Source organism: Bos mutus, chromosome 13 (genome assembly GCF_027580195.1).
Source record: "Bos mutus isolate GX-2022 chromosome 13, NWIPB_WYAK_1.1, whole genome shotgun sequence".
Classification (NCBI taxonomy): domain Eukaryota; kingdom Metazoa; phylum Chordata; class Mammalia; order Artiodactyla; family Bovidae; genus Bos; species Bos mutus.
Genome location: NC_091629.1, coordinates 36,316,425 through 36,339,785, shown reverse-complemented (window position 1 = coordinate 36,339,785; position 23,361 = coordinate 36,316,425). Strand labels below are relative to the sequence as shown.

The 23,361-nt window shown below is 37.9% G+C and overlaps 1 protein-coding gene across 5 annotated transcripts in view; it reads right to left on the bottom strand.

Moving 5' to 3' along the window:
* DNAAF9 (dynein axonemal assembly factor 9) overlaps positions 1–23,361 on the bottom strand; it is a 173,135-nt gene that overhangs the window by 102,800 nt on the left and 46,974 nt on the right. For 3 of the 5 annotated variants that reach the window (XM_070381296.1, XM_070381297.1, XM_014477634.2), the window contains 2 exons: positions 15,232–15,309; positions 2,264–2,362 (listed from right to left, as the gene is read on the bottom strand). In XM_070381296.1, the coding sequence (XP_070237397.1) occupies positions 2,264–2,362; positions 15,232–15,309 (177 nt within the window). Of the gene's footprint in view, positions 1–2,263; positions 2,363–15,231; positions 15,310–15,887; positions 16,224–23,361 lie in introns of those variants that run through there. The other 2 variants (XM_070381299.1, XM_070381298.1) reach the window with 2 other exon arrangements.

The following is a 23,361-nucleotide window of genomic DNA, read 5'->3' as shown; positions in this document are numbered from 1 at the left end:
ATGAACTGACCTAGAGAGAGTTCTAGGATACACTGAGCATAGTGTTAAAAGAGCAAAGTAGAAATGACTACATATAGTATGCTACTCTTCAATGAAAGAAAGAAGAGTTTATAAGAAAACAGCAATGTATCTGATCATTTGTGCAAAAGAGACAGAAAAGAGTTTATCAGAGATTTGTTACCTATTAGTAACAGAATGGGTGAAAGAGAATGGGAAGAAAGTGGGAATGAGAACAAGGTACCAAGAAACCAGGAGTGACACTTGCCTGAGCAAATCTTTGTGAATATTTTTCACTCTTAGAATCAGTAATGAGAGAAGAAAAAAAAAAAGAATTAAAAAAACAAAAAGGAAATGGGCATCAGTAAGAGGTGGGCCAACTTCAAGTGGCCTAATATAGAGGTAACTGGAGTCTCTGAAGGGAAAGAGGACAGAAAAAACAATAGCCAAAAACTTCCCAAACTTGATACAATTATAAATCCACAGATCCAAAAAGTTCAACAAAACCCAAGCATAAGAAGTATGATCAAAATTACAGTCAGACAGGACTTTCCTGGTGGTCCAGTGGTTAAGAATGCCAACACAGGGGACACAGATTCGATCCCTGGTCCAGGAAGATTCCACATGCTGCAAGGAAACTAAGCCCGTGTGCCACAACTACTGAAGCCTGCACATCTGAAAGCCCACACACCACAACTACTGAGCCCACACCCTGCAGCTACTGAAGCCCAATGCCTTGAGCCTGTGCCCTGAAACAAGAGAAACCGCTGCAATGAGAAGTCTGTACGCCACAACTGGAGAGTAGCTCCGGCTTATAGCAACTAGAGAAAGCAATGAAGTCTTCCCTGCAATGAAGACACAGGGCAGCCAAAAATAAAAATAAATGATTTAAAAAAATGAACAGTTAAAAAATTACAGTTAGACATATGGTAATCAAATTACTCAAAGCCAGTAATGAAAGAGAAAATCTTCAAAGCTACCAGAAGGGAAAAAAGACTAGTTATATGCAGGAGAACAAAGAAAAAGATAAAAGACATCATTAGAAACAACGCAAGTGAGAAAAGAGTGAAACAACATCTTTCAAGTACTGAAAGGAAAAAACTGTCAACCTAGGATTCCATACACCACAAAAATACTTTTAAAAATGAAAGTGAAAAAAATATTTTCAGACATACAAAAGCTGGAAGAATTTTCTTCTGAATCATCAGAAGATTCACACTATAAAAAATGTTAAAGGATATCCTTCAGGGAGAAGGGAATTATATCATATGAACATCTGTGTCTAACACAAAGAAATGAACAGCACCAGAAATTTCAACTGCATGGGCAGATATGTAAGATTTTTAAATTACTTAAAATCTTTAAAAAGTATTTTTAAAGATAAAAAGATAATTGACTAAACAAGAATAATACCAATATACTGTGGGGTTTATAGCATAAGGTAAAAAAGGTAAAAGTAAAGTGCATGGCAACAAAGATCAGCTCCAGTTCTAAAGATCAGGAGTAGGGCTTATACTGGGTCACAGTGAAACACAGGAGACTGAAGACTGGCAGTCCAAACCCAAAGTAAGCTCAAATGCAAGCTCAAGATCTCTTTGATTCTGCCTGTTGACTAGTTTTGGGAACAGTTCTGTACCTTAGTTCTTGATTTACATACCTCAGTTTACTCATGGAATGGTTCCTAGCCTGAACCTAGCAACTTCACGTTGTTTGCTTAGAAAGAAAGCTTGTCATCACCTAGAGGTTCAACTGACAAAGGTGTGCTATTCATATGTGAAGAATTATTCCTAGGCTTATTAACTGGTGCCCAGCAGAATTCCTGACTGACAAGGATACCACCTCTAAGAAATGAGTATCTTTATTATAAAGAAACTGGCACAGAAAAACCAAAAAGAATATATAAGAACATATATATATTCTTATATATATATATTATATATTCATATATATACATTCTTATATATATATATAGGGGTGGCACAGAAACTAAAAATTTCTTTACATCATGCAACAAAGTTTAAGAATATATATATTCTTATTCTTAATATATATATTAAGTTTAAGAATATATATATTCTTAATATATATATTAAGTTTAAGAATATAGGGTGGCACAGAAACTAAAAATTTCTTTACATCATGCAACAAAGTTTAAGGAAATGATAACCAAATTAGGATTGGTAGTGTTGTAGTCTGAAAAATTTTTTAATAAAAATTAAAAAAATTAGCCAATTTTTTCTTTCTTTTTGACCCTTCCTTTACATACCTCACCAGCCTGAGATTCGGATAATTCTAGCAAGAAGGGAATTTCTGTGTCAAAATTAGCGAAGAAGCTAGTCCACTGATATTCAAAAGCCACCAAATCCTAGAAAGAAAATGAAAAAGATAATGCGTTTGGTCATTTAAGGAGATACTTTAGAAAACCAGACTCATGAAACCACATCTGATCTCAAAATACCAGACTATTTAAATACATTGTTTAAAAGGTAGTAGCCAACTATTGATACCTGTTATCACATGGATGGACCTTAAAAACATTATGCCCAGTGAAAGACACCAGATATGAGAGACTACAATATATGAAACACTCAGAAAAGACAAATCTAGAGAGACAGCAAGTAGACTAGTGGTTTGCTTAGGGCTGGGAGTGGGAATGGAAACTGACTACATGTCAGCATGTACCGAATCTCAAGGCCTTGTGCCTGACACAGTGAGGCCTGTCAATACTAAAACGCAGAGTTTGGAACAGACAAAGGTTTATTACAGATTGATACAAGGAGATGGGTGGCTCATGCTCTAAGAACCCCAAAGTTACTGAAAGCTTTCAGCAAGCTCCTTTAAAAGCAAAAGGTGAGGGATGGGCGCAGTTAGTTGTTGCAGACTTCTCAGTGTCAGATCCTTTGTTCTTGAGGTGAGGTCATACATAGTCAGCTAATGATGTTCCTGTAAATCTCTACCAGATTTTAATGTTAAGTCTCTGTCCTGACAAGAAAGGGCAAAGCCCTAAGGTACAACTTTCACCCTCCAAGGTCCCAGTCCTGGATAAGAGAAGACAGATCTCAGTCGGCACCTCTTTCAGGGCCTGGTTCTCACATCCTGCCCAGCTATCATCCCTGAGGGAGCCAGGCCCCCAACCTAACTGGCCCTCCGTCTCCTCAGGTCGCTCAAATAAGGGAGACCAGATCTCACAGACTGTGACGAGACAGACATCCACTGCTGGTAGGATGGACAGACAGGGAAGGGGGAAGAGATTCACTACTCCTCAAGGCCTGGGCCACAGCTAGTGGAAGACCTTAGTGAGGGCTCTGGAGCCCTCTAGAATGGGTGAGCTGGAAGGCCTCCAGAAGGCCTGAATCTGCTTCTTAACTCACTCTCCACCTGGTGACTACCACACCACTGACCACTGACTGAATCACTTCCCTAAGGGTCACTCGACAGCTGATTGCTGAGGGGTTGGGGGGAGGAACAGGGCAGCACTGAGGCACCAACCAAATGGCTGAGCAAGACCATTTGCCTAGTTACAGGGTGTGGAGTAAAGAGGCACAGCAATGGCTGCCTGTTAAGGGGTGTGCTCAACCCGCTCTGTTGCAAGCACAAAGGAACTCTCTGGGTTGATGACAAGTTGTAAAATTCAAATTGTGGTGATAATTGCATCGTTCTGTAAACTTACTAAAAATCATCGAATTGTATACTTAAAATGGGTAAATTTTATGGCATATAAATTATATTTCAGTAAAGCTTTTTTTAAAAAAAAGGACAGTAATTTCCTTTAAAAGCTATTTTTAAAAAGGACAATCGGCAGTCCTTGTTGAGAGGGAGTTATTTATGAGGCAATGTAAAGCTATTTATGAGACACTGTACCTAGTAAGTACCAAAAGGGTTACAACAGTGAAGTCTGTTCAAGGACAAATTAGTTGACTTTAGTTAGAAGTTAAGTGGGGTCAGAAGTGACCCTGATCCCCTTTCTCCCTCATCCCCTCCTCCTAGGGGGAATGCAAATATGTACCTTACCTGCTGATTCTCCTCCAAATACAGCCTGCCTCCTTCCCCCATCCCAGTTGGTTTTAAGCATCCTCTCTGAATTCATTCCTGTAACCAACCACTACACATTGCTTTTTTGGCTTTTCTTTAAGGCATCATCAGCTAATCCAAAATATCAGCTATGACTTGCTTGATCTTTGGCCTTATTTTGAAGTGACATCTTTGGCCCTATTTTGAAGTCACTGTTAATTTGTACTCAAATTGGATAGGAGTTTTCTTATTTTTAATAAACCAACCCTGCCCTTATATTTCTTTTGGTTGTGCACTTTCTTCACTGCTGCTCACAGTGATTCTCTAGTTGCAGCAAGTGGAGGCTACATTGCGGTGAATGCTGAGGAGCACAGGCTCTAGGCGCAGAGGCTTCAGCAGTTGCAACACATAGCCTCAGTAGTTGTGGCACATGGGCTTAGTTGGTCCTCAGCACGTGGAATCCTCCTGGACCAGGGATCAAACCTGTCTCCCCTGCATTGGCAGGTAGAATCTTATTCACTGTATCACCAGGGAAGTCCCTGGAGAGTAGTTTTCACTGGCCGTCTCACACTGTGTAAGTGTACATGACAAGCACTCACCTTGCTTACAGCAGGCATTCTGTTTGCTGCACTAAAACTGACTGTCTGGATCTATGCTCTTTCCTAGTCATCTCTTTAAGGATACACAAGTACTCAGACCTATGAACTGTGTTAACCATGCAACAACTATACACCTGGCCTCAGGCCTAAGGCACAATTAACCTCTGCAGAGAATACTTAGTGTAAACAATATTCTCAAGTGTCTTCACTATTTTGATGCCTAGATGATCTATATTTTATTTATAATATATATATAACATTACATGTAATAAATATTATTTATACTTATTATTTATATTTATCAATATTTATATTATTTATATTTACTATTATTATAGTCAGCAAAAACAAGACCGGGAGCTGACTGTGGCTCAGATCATGAACTCCTTATTGCCAAATTCAGACTTAAATTGAAGAAAGTAGGGAAAACCGCTAGACCATTCAGGTATGACCTAAATCAAATCCCTTACCATTATACAGTGGAAGTGAGAAATAAATTTAAGGAACTAGATCTGAAAGAGTGCCTGATGAACTATGGACAGAGGTTCGTGACATTGTACAGGAGACAGGGATCAAGACCATCCCCAAGAAAAACAAATGCAAAAAAAGCAAAATGGCTGTCTGAAAAAGCCTTACAAATAGCTGTAAGAAGAGAAGAGAAGCCAAAAGCAAAGGAGAAAAGGAAAGATATACACATTTGAATGCAGAGTTCCAAAGAATATCAAGGAGAGATAAGAAAGCCTTCCTCAGTGATCAGTGCAAAGAAATAGAGGAAAACAATAGAATGGGAAAGACTAGAGATCTCTTCAAGAAAATCAGAGATACCAAGGAAACATTTCATGCAAAGACAGGCTCAATAAAGGACAGAAATGGTATGGACCTCACAGAAGAAGAAAATGTTAAAAAGAGGTGGCAAGAATACACAGAAGAACTATAAAAAAAAAGATCTTCACGTCCCAGATAATCACAATGGTGTGATCACTCACCTAGAGCCAGACATTCTGGAATGTGAAGTCAAGTTGGCCTTAGGAAGCATCACTACGAACAAAGCTAATGGAGGTGACGGAATTCTAGTTGAGCTATTTCAAATCCTAACAGATAATGCTGTGAAAGTGCTGCACTCAATATGCCAGCAAATTTGGAAAACTCAGCAGTAGCCACAGGACTGGAAAAGTTCTCAGTTTTCATTCCAGTCCCAAAGAAAGGCAATGCCAAAGAATGCTCAAAGTACAGCACAATTGCACTCATCTCACACACTAGTGAAGTAATGCTCAAAATTCTCCAAGCCAGGCTTCAGCAATACATGAACCGTGAACTTCCAGATGTTCAAGCTGGTTTTAGAAAAGGCAGAGGAACCAGAGATCAAATTGCCAACATCCATTGGGTCATCTAAAAAGCAAGAGAGTTCCAGAAAAACATCTATTTCTGCCTTATTGACTATGCCAAAGCCTTTGATTGTGTGGATCAGAACAAACTGGAAAATTCTGAAAGAGATGGGAATACCAGACCACTTGACCTGCCTCCTGAGAAATCTGTATGCAGGTCAAGAAGCAACAGTTAGAACTGGACATGGAACAACAGACTGGTGCCAAACTGGGAAAGGAGTACGTCAAGCCTGTATATTGTCACCCTGCTTATTTAACTTATATGCAGAGTACATCATGAGAAATGCTGGACTGGATGAAGCAGAAGCTGGAATCAAGACTGCCAGGAGAAATATCAATAACCTCAGATATGCAGATGACACCACCCTTATGACAGAAAGCGAAGTACTACTAAAGGACCTCCTGATGAAAGTGAAAGACAGTGAAAAAGTTGGCTTAAAACTCAACATTCAGAAAACTAAGATCATGGCATCTGGTCCCATCACTTCATGACAAATAGATGCAGAAACAGTGTCAGACCTTTTTGGGGGGGCTCCAGAATCACTTCAGATGGTGACTGCAGCCATGAAATTACAAGACACTTGCTCCTTGGAAGAAAAGTTATGACCAACCTAGACAGCTTATTAAAAAGTAGAGATATTACTTTGCCAACAAAGGTTCATCTAGTCAAAGCTATGGTTTTTCCAGTAGTCATGTATGGATGTGAGAGTTGGACTATAAAGAAAGCTGAGCACCAAAGAATTGATGCTTTTGAACTGTGGTGTTGGAGAAGACTCTTGAGAGTCCCTTGGACAGCGAGGGGATCCAACCAGTCCATCCTAAAGGAAATCAACCTTGAATATTCATTGGAAGGACTGATGCTGAAACTCCTATACTTTGGCCACCTGATACGAAGAACTGACTCAATGGAAAAGACCCTGATGCTGGGAAAGATTGAAGGCGGGAGGAGAAGGGGATGACAGAGGATGAGATGGTTGGATGGCATCACCGACTGAATGGACACGAGTTTGGGTGAACTCCAGGAGTTGGTGATGGACAGGGAGGTCTGGCGTGCTACAGTCCATGGGGTCGCAAAGAGTTGGACTCGACTGAACTGATAAATATTATATACATATATCAATATATGTCTAAAATTATTTTCAGTAATATGTAGGAGACAGTGCTGATATTTCTGAATATGTTTTATATATAATGTAGGATAAAAAATCAGATATATATATACACACACACACACACATTTAGGGAGAGACGAGGTTGGGGACAGGAAGAGAGAGAAGAAAATTTCCTAGCGCTGTCCACTGAAGAGACCTAGAAACAATGAAGTAATTTTCCCTCTAAAAATCAATCCTGAAACTGATAAAACCTCTAGAATCAATTACTAACATCAGGAGATTCAAGACAGGAAAACTGTTAAACTACATCATGGAAATGCAATCAATAAAATCCCATAAGGGCAAATATAAGACAAATGATCTGGTTTTTTCAACTGACAGTTAGCAAGGGATGGGTGGGAATAAAGAGAAGGAGGGGGAACCTAAACATTAGAAGAAACCTGCAACACACAGAAGCAGGCAAAGCTAAACTATGTGTTTACAGAAGCACATCTAGATGATACACTGCAAAGAAAAGGAAATGATTACCACAGAATTCACGACAGTGTTATTCTTCAGAGAGGAAGGTGACAGATTCGGCAGAAAGCACTCAGATTGCCTCTGGAGTAGGCAGCAAGGTTCTATTGCTTTGTCGTATGATAATTATTAGGTTATACATTAATTTTCTGCTGCTTTCTGAATCTGTGCTACTTTAATAAAAAGTCTTTAAAAACAAAACTCAGAAAAAAATAGAATAAAATCATTAATGTTTTTTAAGATATTCTCTCCTAATTTTACATAGGTAGTTTACAGAGTAAACAAATATATACTAGTAACTGGTAGTCTACAACTGATTAGGTCAGGCTGCCTTGCCATACTACCTCTGCCCTTTGTTCCAGTAAAACAGACCTTCGGAGTTTCAGATCTTGACCCATTGCTATTAGGTTCAATCAGTGGCCCTGATTCTAGGACAGTCTTCCCACTTTGGCACTGGTTTTACCCCACATGGACTGTGAACAGAACTGCACTCTCCACTCGTCCAACTACCACACTAATCACAAATCTTCAATGTCTGTCCAACTCTTCTTCTCAGATCCAGTCCCCATTTCCAGCTAGCTGCCACCACATCTTGGAACTGAAAGTACAATTAGATTCAGAAAGACTTGTGCCAGAACCTTTGCTTTGCCTCTTACTGGCTGTGTGACCTTGGGTAAGGAAACTAACCTTTCTGAGACACAAATGCCTTATGTGTGTAATGGAAGGATTATTATATTTACCTTACAGATACATTACAGGAATTACATGAAATAACCTATAGAAAGTGCTTATTACCAGGTCTTACATACTAGATCCCTGCATACTTGTCAATTTCTCTGCCTCTACTATCAGCTTAGCTGGAGTTGGCTAAGAATGTCTGAGCCTCTCCCTAGATTTCCTGACATTTCTCTGCTCTGTCTCTCAGACACCCATAATGTGTATCACTGGCCTCAGGAAAGTCACATCTGAGGCTGTGCACCCCAGTGTGGGTCTGTACCTCATCTGCTCAGCTCTGTCCAATCCCTTGGTCTATGCCAGAATGCTTTACTTTGTGAAGCTTAGGAAAACAAAAAAGAACCAATACAGCTATAGTACAGAATACACTTTGTTCTGTTTTACAATTCTATTTAGAAACAAACTCAGACGTATGCTTCTATTTTAATAGCCTGTATGGTGATACTCACCTTGGTGTGGATCTATGGTAAGAAAGTGAAGTTATATAGTTTGGTAGCAGTCATTCTCTGGTTATCTTCTAGGCGAAAAACATTCCATGCTTTGTGGAGTACACAGAAGAAGATAGGCACTTTGCTCCCAAAAAACTTCCCTGAGGTAGGTGGCTATGTCACTACTAATTACAGAATAAGGTGAAATGAACCATTAAATATTTCTTTCAACTCCATGCTATGACTAAGAGCACTAAATCCTTACCACTAGACCATCAGGAATCCACACTATGACTGAAATGGAAGATACAACAAATTGTCATACCAAAAATAACTACCACTATACATGAAATGTTCATATATATATAAATATATGTATCTATATAAATATCGATATATTTAAGACTTACTAATACCCTTGTGAAAAAGCAAGAGAGTTCCAGAAAAACATCTGTTTTTGCTTTATTGACTATGCCAAAGCCTTTGACTGTGTGGATCACAATAAACTGGAAAATTCTGAAAGAGATGGGAATACCAGACTACCTGACCTGCCTCTTGAGAAACCTGTATGCAGGTCAGGAAGCAACAGTCAGAACTGGACATGGAACAACAGACTGGTTCCAAATAGGAAAAGGAGTACGTCAAGGCTGTATATTGTCACCCTACTTATTTAACTTATATGCAGGATACATCATGAGAAATGCTGGGCTGGAGGAACCACAAGCTGGAATCAAGATTGCTGGGAGAAATATCAATCACCTCAGATATGCAGATGACACCACCCTTATGGCAGAAAGCGAAGAAGAACTAAAGAGCCTCTTGATGAAACTCAAAGAGGAGAGTGAAAAGGCTGGCTTTAAAGCTTAACATTCAGAAAACTAAGATCATGGCATCTGGTCCCATCACTTCATGGCAAATAGATGGGGAAACAGTGGAAATAGTGGCTGACTTTATTTCTGGGGCTCTAAAATCACTGCAGATGGTGATTGCAGCCATGAAATTAAAAGACGCTTACTCCTTGGAAGGAAAGTTATGACCAACCTAGACAGCATATTCAAAAGCAGAGGCATTACTTTGCCAACAAAGGTCCATCTAGTGAAGGCCACGGTTTTTCCAGTGGTCATGTATGGATGTGAGAATTGGACTATAAAGAAAGCTGAGTGCCGAAGAATTGATGCTTTTGAACTGTGGTGTTAGAGAAGACTGTTGAGAGTCCCTTCGACTGCAAGGAGATTCAACCAGTCCATCCTAAAGGAGATCGGTCCTGGGTGTTCATTGGAAGGACTGATGTTGAAGCTGAAACTCCAATACTTTGGCCACCTGATGCGAAGAGCTGACTCATTGGAAAAGACCCTGATGCTGGGAGAGATTGAGGGCAGGAGGAGAAGGGGACGACAGGACGAGATGGTTGGATGGCATCACCGACTCAATGGACATGGGTTTGGGTGGACTCTGGGTGGACTCTGGGAGTTGGTGATAGACAGGGAGGCCTGGCATGCTGCAGTTCATGGGGTTGCAAAGAGTCGGATACAACTGAGCAACTCAACTGAACTGAATACCCTTGTGTACTTCTCTATGCTCATTTTATATATGAGGAGACTGAGGTACTGAACAGTAAAGTTACCCGAGGATGCAATACTAACAACCAGCAAAAGTGAAAATATATCTATGTGAGAGATACCTAGAGCCTGTATGGTTTCCACCAGACACATCATTCTCAAAATTTTTCCACTTGCATTTGTGGAAATGGATTCTGTGTATGGAGGTAGAATTGGTTTGTTAGATCTGATGATGAAGGGAAGGTCTATCTGCTCAGACTCAAGGCCAAATTCAGAAGACAGGCCCAGACAGATATCAAGGTCAGATAAGCAGCAAAAGTCTGCAAAACTCAAGAAACATGTCAGTGTGCCTTCACCCTTGCCCATTACGGAAGGACCCTGAACTTCAGACAGGACTCCTGGCCCTAGGCTGGCATACAGCAGTGTCTGCTCTCAAATGACTTAAAGGGTGAAAAGAAGTTTAATTTCAGTATTTAAAAGTATTTTTAAGAATTACATTATATAATAAATTTAAGAAAACAAAAATAAGTAAAATAATAATATTTTTAAAATATATAACCAGTACAAAAATAATAACCAGTAAGACTACCATCTGAAATTTCTAAGATACACAAATACAAATTATTTTACAAAGATGGAAATATACTCTACTTTTTTACTTTTCCCACCAAAGATATTTTGAACATCTTTCTAAATAAAATCTCAGAGCAGTCTGCATTTTCTCTTTGCAGGATCTGACCAAGAAGCATGTAGCTGTAGGCAGTCTGGCCATCAAATAGCTGCCAGCAAAGACTGGCCAGTGAGATTTAAGGCCTAGATGCTAATTCTGACTATAAGGTTATCAGTCTTAGCAAAGAGAAAACACATGTGAACAGCAAACGTATTTGGACAGTGAAGAGAAAAAGGGTTTTTAAAGACAACTTTGGAGACTATGGAGCAGCTGAGCAAGAAAAGAGAGAAGGGAAAAAAAAGTAGATTTTTTTATAGGGACTTCTCTGGTGGTCCACTGGTTAGGAATCCACCTGCCAATGTAGGCGACACAGACTGATTGCTGGTCTGGGAGGATCCCACATACTCTAGGACAACCACAGCTGAGCCCATGTACAACTGCTGAGCCTGCTCTAGAGCCCACAAGCTGCAGCTGCTAAGCCTGCATGCTCCAACTACTAAACCCGTGCTCCGCAATGAGAAGCCACCACAATAAGCCTGTGCACTGCAACTGGAGAGTAATTGCTTGTAGCAATTAGAGAAAGCCTGCAAATAGCAACAAAGACCCAGTACAGCCAAAAATAGATAAATTTAAAAAACGAAGAGGTAATATGGGTATAGATTGGCTCCCTTTTTCAATAATTTTTTATCAGCACAAGTCAGGACTGAAATTGCATTTTAACTTCTTTTGGTTGTTGGATTTGAATCTTATTAACACATGTAGATTCACCTCAGAGATCCCTTTACAAATTTATAGTCATTTTCGTACATATTTATTTTATTGTATTTAGGGTTTATGAAAGCTCCTGAATTTGTGGATTGATGTATTTCATCAATTTAGAAAGTTTTTGGATATTATCAACTTAAATTTATTGCCCCATTTTCTCTCTACTCTCCCTTCTGGGACTCCAACTATACTTGGACTCCAATGATTTACTATGTAGATCATTTGACACTGTTTGGCAGATACTGGATACTGTGCTCTGCCATTTTTGTTCATTTTCTCTCTGTCTTTCAGTTTAGAAACTTTCTGTTGACTTATCTTCAAGTTCATTGAACTTTTCTTCATTGGAGTCTAATTTAATAAATTAGCCAATTTAATAAATTCTCCATTTTTATAGCCCATATTTCTCATTTCTAGCATTTTCATTTGGTTCTTTTTATAGCTGTCAGGTCTCTGTTAAAATTCCTCATCTCTTCACATATGTTGTCCCATTTTCTTCCAGATTCTTTAGCACTTTCATCATTTAAACTCTCCATTGGTCAATTCTAACATCTGGGCCTACTTCTATTGACTGTTTCCTTTCTTGACCACATATCAAATTTTCTTGCTTCTTCTTATTTTATAATTAAAAAAAAAATATGCCAGATGTTTCGTATAAAACAGTAAAAACTGACATAAATACCACTCACCTCTAAGAAAGGGCCACTAGATCCCTCTCTTTCATTAGACCACTAAAGCAGGGAACTAAGTTAATCTGATCTGTAATTGATCAGGGTCTGGATCTTGTAACATTTGTAGTTTGGTTTAAATTCAAATTCAAATATTTTAAGGGTAGGCTGTGAACTTTAGTGATTTTGCTCTGACAATTTTCTGGAAATCTCTTTTCATTTCACAGCTAAGCTATCAGCTTTAGGAATTACGGACAATCTCTCCCTGCTTTACAAGCTGGCTATCAGCTTTTTGGGTGGCTAAGAAGTTCTCTTTGCTCTCCATCTCCAGTCCCTTGGTTCTGTGTATGTAAAGAGATCTTAGTCTTGCTGCCTGTCCCTAGCCTTAAAAGGGTAGCTGCTTATACCTTGTGAAGACCTGAAATGCTGCCAAAGGGTTGCTCTCAGCTCTCATCTCTAATCCAGGTTATAGTTGAGTATCAAGTGCTTCAGGCAAGATGGGTAGATTAACCTGAACACTTGTGAAGACCTATGGTATCGAGTTGAGGGGTAAGTGTTGACTCACTCACATACAGCCATTAAAAGGTCTTTAAAAGGTCAACTGATTTTTACTGATCCTTGTGTATGATAGATTTCTCTTCCTCATGCTGTTCCATTAAAAATGAGAACAGCATCCTATGAAGGGCCCTATTTTTCAGAAACAAGAGTTCTTTGCAGTTTCTTTGCATCTTCAGCTCTCTAATTGATTTTAAACTACTATTTTGCTGCATATTCAGATTGTTTGGTTGTTAGGATGAGAAGAATGGTCTCCTTTGATTTTCTATATCCCTAACTTGGAGGAAAAAAATCATGGTCATTTTTATTTATTTTGTGAACAGCCAATTCTAGTTGTCTTCCAGTTCCCCACCATTGTATTTTTCTTACCAATTGGTAAGAGCTCTCCATAATGTAGTAGGTATAAATGCACTCAATCATATTTTGGTATAAGAAATACCATCTTACTTTATTCTTTGTAAATAAAATTAAATCTGGCTCTGAGCCCTCACTTTTCCTCTTAGATGGGAAGTCCAACCTCAGACATTAAAAGGGTTTCCTTTCACTTTTTCAAGATACCATCTAAGCATATGAAGCTCACTGGAAATTAGAGAACCATGAAAGGGTTTGGTCTACAACTCGTGATGATTACCGCTGTTGCTTGATGTTGCATGATGTCACTGCTGCTCTAGGTATAATTAAAGATGTTCTCTGGGTGGTCCTATTCCACTGACTATGGAGATGATTGCAGTGTTCTCAAAACTACAATGCTATGTCTAGTCTCCATGTGTGACCTGCAGCTCCCTATTTAGGGCACTGCACACAAATGGGGTGTGGCTCCCAGATACTTTGCAGAAATTCCTATATTACTTATCACTCTTAGTTGTCAGTATTTAAATTTTCTTTATCATTCTTAGTCTTTTTTTCCCTTCCTTTTTTTTTGGCTCGTGGGATCTATTTCCATGACCAAGAACTGAACTCGGGCCCCCAGTAGTAGAAGTCCTAATCACTGGACGACTAGGTAAATCCCATCATTCTTACACTTTTAATGTTATACATTTTTTCACTTTCACTTTTTCCCATAATTAGCCACACCATGGACTGATGATGACGATTAAGTCTTTTTAGAGAACAAAAAGTTCAGGTTTTATTTTTCTCTTATATTCCTATGTTATTAGAAATGTTTAAACAGAATGGATGTTCAATTTTATCTAATGTCTTTTTGGTGTCTATGGAATCATCATAAATGGTTCCAAGGAGAAAAATTAGTACAGTGATTACATTAACAGATTTTCTGGTATTAAACTAAATATTAAATGCTTAATATACCCTAATTCATCATAGAATGTTCTTTTAGTATGATACTATTTGCTGACATTTTACTTAAAATATAGGCATTGATATTTGTAAGTGAAACTGATGTGTAGTTTTCATTTTTGGAATTGTTTTTGTCTTTGGAATTATTTGGGGTCTTACTTTGACAGTTAATATCATTAGAAGGCTACATATAAGCTGTTCTTTTTCCATGGATATCCATCCATGACTGCTGAGAGATACTACTGAGCTGTTTAAACAAAGTACCTATATCTTAGTTTTGTTTGTTGCTCCTTGTTACAAACTGTTCTGCCCATTGTGAATTTTTTTCTTCAAAGTTCAGATGAAAAATTAATACCTGATCCTTTAATCTAGGAGTCAGCAAATTACAGCCTGTTGGAAGGCCATTTATTTTTGTAAGTAAAGTTTCCCTGGAATATAGACATAACCATTCATTAAAGCATTGCCTACAATGGTATTGTTGAATAGTTCAAAGACACAGGGCTCACAAGGTCTAAAATGCTATTATCCACCTCTTAACAGAAAAACACTGCCAACCCCTAATACTTAATTCCTTTAAGACATATCCTAATTTCTTAATCTTTTCATTAGATCTTTTCATTCAGAGAAGGCATCCTCTGGACTGTTTTTCTAAAGTCCAGCCCAACAGAAAGAATGTCTTTAGGTGAAAACCTAAACCTTGGACAAGGCAGGGAGCCTTGGTTTCATCTTAGGTGGTTTCTCAGAGTGAAAGAGGCAGTATCTCTTTTCCAGGTCCTCTTTCACTCCAAAGGAGTTCAAGATAACAATCAAGGAAGAAACTGCTCAATTCTTTAACTAAATGCAAACTAAAATATATCCTGCATTTCTACAAGTTAAATATCATTAGTAGATTACTGAGCTGGTTATATTTATATGTTAAATACAGTGTGGCTCTTTACCTCGGAAAGCAAACTCTCCAGGGACACAGGATCCATCTTGCTGTAGACATTCCATAGATTCAAACTCACATCTTGCAACTGTAATACAAGGGGGAAAACACTGAAATAACTGAGTCGGTATCATTAGGACAATCAGAATTATTTTCTGACATTTAGAAATGGTTATCTTGGTGAATAATATATCAAAACTTTGTCAATTATCAGAACCTATACATACTTGATAAATGTGTCCCACTGAAGGAAACTATCTTTTCAGATTCAGAGACTTTAGTATATCTTTTGAATATCATCTTTGATGGGCATATACAAATTTATACACATATACACACAAATATATTGTGAATTCATTTAAAATAAAATTTTAATTAGAATATATTCTTACAGTTTAAAAAAATCAAATACTAGTACTAAAGGCCTGTAATGAAAAAAATTTAATCCCTACTTCAATCTTTCATAAACTGCCCCTTGTCTCAGTCCTCAGAGGCAACCACTTTGAAGTCTTTTAATGTTTTCTTTTTGGTAATTACCTCCATATTTTGATATAAGCATCTACCACTATTTCTTCATTTATCAATTCAGAAATTAAATACTGACTTATGACAAAGATGTAGCTCTGCTATACTTATCCCCATTCTCACTTTTTCTCATACACATACCTAATACCATGATATGACTTTTTTGGCTATACTGCTGCTGCTAAGTCGCTTCAGTCGTGTCCGACTCTGTACGATCCCATGGATGGCAGCCCACGAGGCTTCCCCGTCCCTGGGATTCTCGAGGCAAGAACACTGGAGTGAGTTGCCATTTCCTTCTCCAATACATGAAAGTGAAAAGTGAAAGTGAAGTCGCTGAATCTTGTCTGACTCTTAGCGACCCCATGGACTGCAGCCCACCAGGCTCCTCCATCCATGGGGTTTTCCAGGCAAGAGTGCTGGAGTGGGGTGCCACTGCCTTCTCCGTTGGCTATACTAGTAGTTATTATTTACAATATTAAAGATATATATGTAATATATAAAATTTACTGCACGCCTAGTACATACCATACTATTTACTTTCTTAAACAAATTTCGTTTTTCCAAAAGCTACCAACAGCTTTTTTTTTTACTTGTATTATATATATACATTAAAAAAAAAATCAATCCTAAATTTTTTTCTACCTTTCCCACTTAATTTGCTCACAGTTAATCTCCTTACACTAGAGTTTCTCAATAGAAACACTACTGTGATTTGAGGGCCAGTTATTTCTTTGATGTGAGGGGATGCCCTTGCATTGTTTTGTGCAACATCCTTGGTCTCTTACTCACTGGATGCCTATAACAATGACCCTCCCTGTCTAGGCAAATCAAAAGCATGTCCAAATATTGGGGGGAGGAGAGGGATGAGACAGCAAAATCATTCCAATTGAGAACCACTGGTTTAAAGATATCAGATAATCTCTCTCTTTCTTCCAGCTTCATTCTGAAGCTTTCACATGATGGATTTGATCCCGTGGCTTAATTTGTCTCCTCTTCCTTGGCTGACTTCCTTGTTTGTTAGAGCACATCCTTCAATAGCTTTCTAAGAAAAGATTAATGGAAGGAAAAAATTTTTTTAAGTTTAAAAATGTCTTTATTCTGTCCTGTGACTGATTTGGCAATCACTGATGCTCTTTCCAGTCAGCAAAAACAAGACCAAGAGCTGACTGTGGCTCAGATCGTAAACTCCTTATTGCCAAATTCAGACTTAAATTGAAGAAAGTGGGGAAAACCACTAGACCATTCAGGTATGTGGAAAGAAGAGAAGCAAAAAGCAAAGGAGAAAAGGAAAGATACACCCATTTGAATGCAGAGTTCCAAAGAATAGCAAGGAGAGATAAGAAAGCCTTCCTCAGCGATCAATGCAAAGAAACAGAGGAAAACAATAGAATGGGAAAGACTAGAGATCTCTTCAAGAAAATTAGAGATACCAACGGGACATTTCATGCAAAGATGGGCTCAATAAAGGACAGAAATGGTATGAACCTAACAGAAGCAGAAGATATTAAGAAGAGGTGGCAAGAATATACAGAAGTAGTACACAAAAAAGATCATGACCCAGATAACCAAGTTCAGTTCAGTTCAGTTCAGTCGCTCAGTCGTGTCCAACAGTTTGGATTAACTCCAGGAGTTGGTTATCGACAGGGAGGCCTGGCATGCTCGGTTCATGGGGTCGCAAAGAGTCGGGACATAACTGAGCCACTGAACTGAACTGATGCTCTTTCCATTCTTTTGGATTCTTTAGTCTCTCTGTGCTTCATTCACCTTGGATGGTTTCTACTGCTATGGCTTAAAAATCATTAATCTTCTTTGGCAGGATCTAAGTTAATGTTACTGCCATCTAGTATATTTTTCATCTTAGATATTGCAATGTTCACTTCTAGAAGTTCTATCTGGGTCCTTTTTATATTTTCTATTTGTTTAACCCATTCAATCTTTCCTCTAGCTTCTAGAGCATATGGAATACAATGAGAATAACTGTTTTATGTCCTTGTTTGCTAATTCTAATGTTTCTGTCCATTTCAGGTCAATTTTGACTGATTACCTTATTATCAGTCATATATTCCCACTTACCTGTAAAGTGATAATCTTTGGATGCCAGACACTGTGAATTTTACCTTGTTGGATACCAGGTATTTTCATATTCCTATAAATATTCTTGTGCTTTATTCTGGAATGCAGTTACTTGAAAACTGTTTGATCCTTTCAGGTCTTACTTTTGTAAATTGTTAGGAGGGTCCAGAGCAGTGCTCATACTAGGGCTGATTATTCCCCACTACTGAGACAAAACCCTCCTGAAGACTTTATCCAATGCCCCTTATGAATTATGTTCCCACCTAATTGGTGGGAACAGGCACTATTCCCAGCTCTGAGCATGCATCAGGAACTGTTCTGGAATAATTTCACCTGTGTTTTTCTTCCTCCAACTTCAGTGGTTAAGTCACACAAAAGCACATATAGCAAAACTCTGTTGAATACTTGGGATGCCAGAGGAGGAGGAAAGGAATCTTCGCAGACCTTGGGAGTTCTGTTTTGGGGGAAATCTTTCCTCTTTAGTACTCTAGATGCTTTGGTCTCATCAGAATCTTAGCAGCATCTACTCAGCTCAGGAAGTACATTGGGATCTACCTGGGTACCCCCTTCCTGTGCCACGGCCTGGGAATTTTCTCAAAGTACAGTTGATCCTTGAGTGACATGGGTGTTAATGCTAACATGGGAGAATCGATGCTCTCTGCAGATGAAAAGCCATGAATAAAGCTTACAGTCAGCCCTCTGTAAAAGCAATTCTGCATTCATGGTTCTGTGCCCGTGGATTCACCCCACTGTGGATCATGTAGTACTATAGTATTTACCACTGAAAAAAAAATCTCTGTGTAAGTGAACCTATGCAGTTCAAACTCCTATTTTTTTGAAGGTCAACTGTAGTAAGCTAGGACAATCCTGGGGTTCATCTTGTCTATTTCTCTCTCTCAAGGGAATTACCTCCTTGCCGGACATCTAGTGTCTTAAAAACCATTTTTATCATGTTTAATGTTAGTTTAATGTTTGTTTGTTTTGGTTGGGGAAGGAGAGAAATCAAACTTCTGTTGTCTTATTGTACAAGACTTATTTTTTCTGCCTGGAAGCTTTTTATGATATTCTTTAATTCTTATTGTTTAAAAAAGCACAGACAGATTTAAGCTTTTTTAAAAATCTCACTGATGCTTGCTAAGCAATTTAATTTAAAAGCTTTTATTTCTCATTATCACTGGAAATGTTTACTTCTATTTTTAAGTTTCCTCCCTTCTGGTATCTCTGTTCTATCCTTCTAGACCTCCTACTTAAAGGATATCAAACCTCACAGATAAGTTCTCTAAGATTTTAAAGTTTTTTCTCATATTTCCTTTTATTTCTAAAGTTTTTAATTTTGAGATTTTCCTAACTTTACCCTCCCAATTGCTCTGTTAATTTTATCACTTATAACTTCCCAGAGCTCATATTTTCCTTATATTCATTTATCACAAAATAACTCTTGTTCTATGGTCATCAAATCTTACATTTCTCCAGGCATCCTAAATAGAGTTTTATATCTTAACTTTCCCCCTATATCTTAAATTATCTTTGTGTCACATTCAGAACTTTTTAAAAATCTTGACTTTTTCTTTCAAATTACAGGTGATTTAATCCAATGTGTGGTGAGCTTTCACTGCCTGTTTATATTTTCAAAAAAATGTTGATGGGAAGCTTTCTGTTCTTAGCAGAGCTTGTCAAGTACCAGTAAGTTTTGTAGCAGAGTAGACATGTAAGAGGCAGCTATAGGATCTCTACTCCCTCATATTCTAAATACCAAAATGTAGAGAGCTTTACTACACTACCCAAAGCGTTACCTTTGTTTTCAAGTTTCCACAGAGAAACTCCACCCACTCACTTTGTTCCTTGTTTTTCCTACTAAGGAGGTGGCAGTTGGTAAATGTCTGGTTGCTTGTCACTCTGTGTCACACTCCGTGACACATAAACACACACTATTACATAATCTTCACTTTTGATATCACCATTTTCCATTCTCTATCCTCCATTTTATTATCTTTTTCCTCATTGATTTAACCTATTTGGCTCCTTTCTCTGTAATGTGCAACAGTTTTACAAGTGTGCCAACTGATGAGATTTTTGAGGTACTGAACTTGATGTCCATTTTTTAAAATTTATTTGATATTGAAGTACAGTTGATTTTCAAAATTATATAACTTACAGGTATATAACACAGTGATTCACAACTTTAAAGGTTATACTACATTTATAGTTATAAAATACTGGCTATATTCCCCGTGTTGTACAATTAAGCTCTGTAGCTTATCTTCAACATAATAGTTTGTACCTCTCATTTCCCTACCCCTATCCTGCCTTCCCCTACTTCCCTGTTCCCACTGGTAACCACTAGTTAGTTCTCTGTTATCTGTGGGTCTGTTTCTTTTCCATTTTATTCATAGTAGTGTTGTATTTTTCAGATTGCACATGTAAGTGATATCATAAGTGCCTGTCTTTGACTTACCTCACTTAGTATAATACCCTCCCAAGTGCACCCATGTTGTTCCAAGTTTTCGTTTTATGGTTAAGCAGTATTCCACTATATATATACACACATACGTATATATACCATATCTTCTTTCCATTCATCTATTTATCAACATTTAGGTGGCTTCCGTATATTGACAATGGGCTTCCCAGGTGGCACTAGTGGTAAAGAACCTGCTTCCCAGTGGAGGAGACATAAGAGCTGCAGGTTCTATCTCTGGGTCGGGAAGATCCCCTGGAGGAGGGCATGGCAACCCACTCTAGTATTCTTGCCTGGAGAATCCCCATGGACAGAGGAGCCTGGTGGGCTACTGTCCATAGGGTCACAAAGAATCAGACACGACTGAAGTGACTTAGCACACGTATATTGACAACTGTAAATAATGTTGCTATGAACATTGGGGTGCATGTATTGAGTTAGTGGTTTTGGGTTTACAACTGTAAATAATGTTGCTATGAACACTGGGGTGCATGTATTGAGTTAGTGGTTTTGGGTTTACATATATGTAAACATATATATGTATACATATATACATACATACATACATATATATATATATAAAACCCAGTAGTTCCCTAGGAGTGGAACTGCTGGGTTATATGGTAGTTATATTTTTAGCTTTTTGAGGAACCTCCATACTGTTTTCCACAGTGACTGCGCCAATTTATATTCCTACCAACAGTGTATGATGTGTTCCCATTTCTCTACATCCTCACCAACATTTGTGTTCTTTTTGGTGTCATGCTGACAAATAAGAGGTGAAATCTCATTATGGTTTTGATTTGCATTTCCCTGGTGACTAGTGATGTTGAGCACCTGTTCACATGCTTGTTGGCCATCTGTATGTCTTCTTTGGTTAAATGTCTCTTTAGCTCTTCTACCCATTTTTGGATTTTTTCTTTTATGTGTAGTTCTATGAGCTGTTTACATATTTTGGATATTAACCCTTATCAATCATATCATCTGCAAGTATCTTCTCCTATTCACAAGGCTGTCTTTATTTTGTTGATGGTTTAAGATTAATTAGGCCCAATTTGTCTATTCTTGCTTTTATTTTCCTCGCTTTAGGAGGCAGATCCAAAAACCTATTGCCACAATTAATGTCAGAGTGTTCTGCCTAGGTTTTCTTCTGGTTTTATTGTTTCCAGTCTCACACTTAGGTCTTTAATCCACTTTATTTTTGTATATGGTGTCAGAGAATGTTCTAATTTCATTCTTTTACACACAACTGTCCAGTTTTCCTATTATGTACTGAAGAGACTGTCCTTTCTCCATTGTATATTCTTGCTTCTTTTGTTGTAGATTAACTGACCTTAAGTGCATGGATTTATTTATTTATTATTATTTTTTTAAGTGCATGGATTTAATGCTGAGCTCTCTATTCTGTTTCATTGATCTATGTGTGTCTGTGTGTCAGTATTAAGACATACTGCTATTATTACTGTAGTAGTGTAGTACAGTCTTTAGTCAGGGACTGTTATCCTTCCAGCTCTCTTTCTCAAGACCATTTTGGCTATTTGGGGTATTTTGTATTTTCATACAAATTTTAGATTTGTTCTACTTCTGTGAAAGACCCTGGTATTCTGACAAGGATTACATTGAATCTGTATATTGCCTTGGATAAGTATAGTCATTTTAACAATATTAATTCTTCCAATCCAAGAACATAGTGTATTTTTCCATTTGTGTTGTATTTAATTTGCTTCACCAATGTCTGTTTCCTGAGTTCTTTTATCTCCTGACGTACATTTATTCCTAAGTATTTTATTCTTTTTGATGAGATGGTAAATGGGATTGTTTCCTTAATTTCTTTGTGATAGTTAACCGTTAAGTGTATGGAAAAGCAACAGATTTCTGTATATTAATTTTGTATCCTGCAACTTCACCAGCTTCACTGATGAGCTCTAGTAGATTTCTGGTAGCATCTGCAGGATTTTCTATGTAGAGAACTATGTCATCTGCAAACAGTGACAGCTTTACTTCTTCCTTTCCAATCTTAATTCCTTTTTTTGGTCATGTATGGCCTTTATTATGCTGAGGTATGCTCCCTTAGTGTGCACTTTCTGGAGGTTTTTTTTAAAATCATAAACAGATGTTGAATTTTGTTAAAAGCCTTTTCTGCATCTACTGAGATAACCACTTTTTTTTTTTTTTTTTTAGTTTTCACATTGTTAATGTGATGTATCACACTGATTGATTTAGGGATACTGAAAATTTCCAATGATAGGTCCTATGTGGTCATGATGTAGGATCCTTTAAATGTGCTTTGCAATCAACTGAAGATTTTGTTGACAATTTCCACACCTATGTTCATCACTAATATTGGCTTGTTATTTTCTTCTCTGTGATATCTTAGTCTAGTTTTGCTATCAGGTGATGCTGGCCTCCCAGAATGATTCTGGAAGTGTTCTTTCTCTGCCATCTTTGGAATAGCTTCAGAAGGATAGGTGTTAACTCTTCAAATGTTTGGTAGAACTTACCTGTGAAGACATCTGGTCCTCTTCTAATGTTTTCTGGAAGGTGTTTGTGTGTGGTTTTTTATTTTTTATTTTTGAACTGATTAAATACTAATACTGGTAACTGGTCTGTTCATATTTTTTATTTCTTGGGAGATTGTACCATTCTAAGAATTGGTCGATTTCTTCTAGTTTGTTCACTTTACTGGTATGTAGTTGTTGTAGTGGTCTCTCATGATCCTCTGTATTTCTGTGGTGTTGGTTGTTACTTCTTTTTCACTTCTCACATTACTGATCTGGACCCTCTCCTTTTTTCTTGATGCATCTGGTTAAAGACGCAACAATTTTATCTTTTCAAAGAGCCAGCTTTTAGTTTAACTGATCTTTCCTATTTTTACTTAGTCTCTATTTCATTTAGTTCTGCTGTCTCTATGTTTTTTTTCTTTCTACTTACTCTGGGATTTGTTTGTTGTTCTTTCTATAGTTCCGTAAGGTGGGCTTCCCTGGTAGCCCAGACAGTAAAGCATCTGCCTGCAATGCGGGAGACCTGGGTTCTATCCCTGGGTCGGGAAGATCCCTAGAGAAGGAAATGGCAACCCACTCCAGT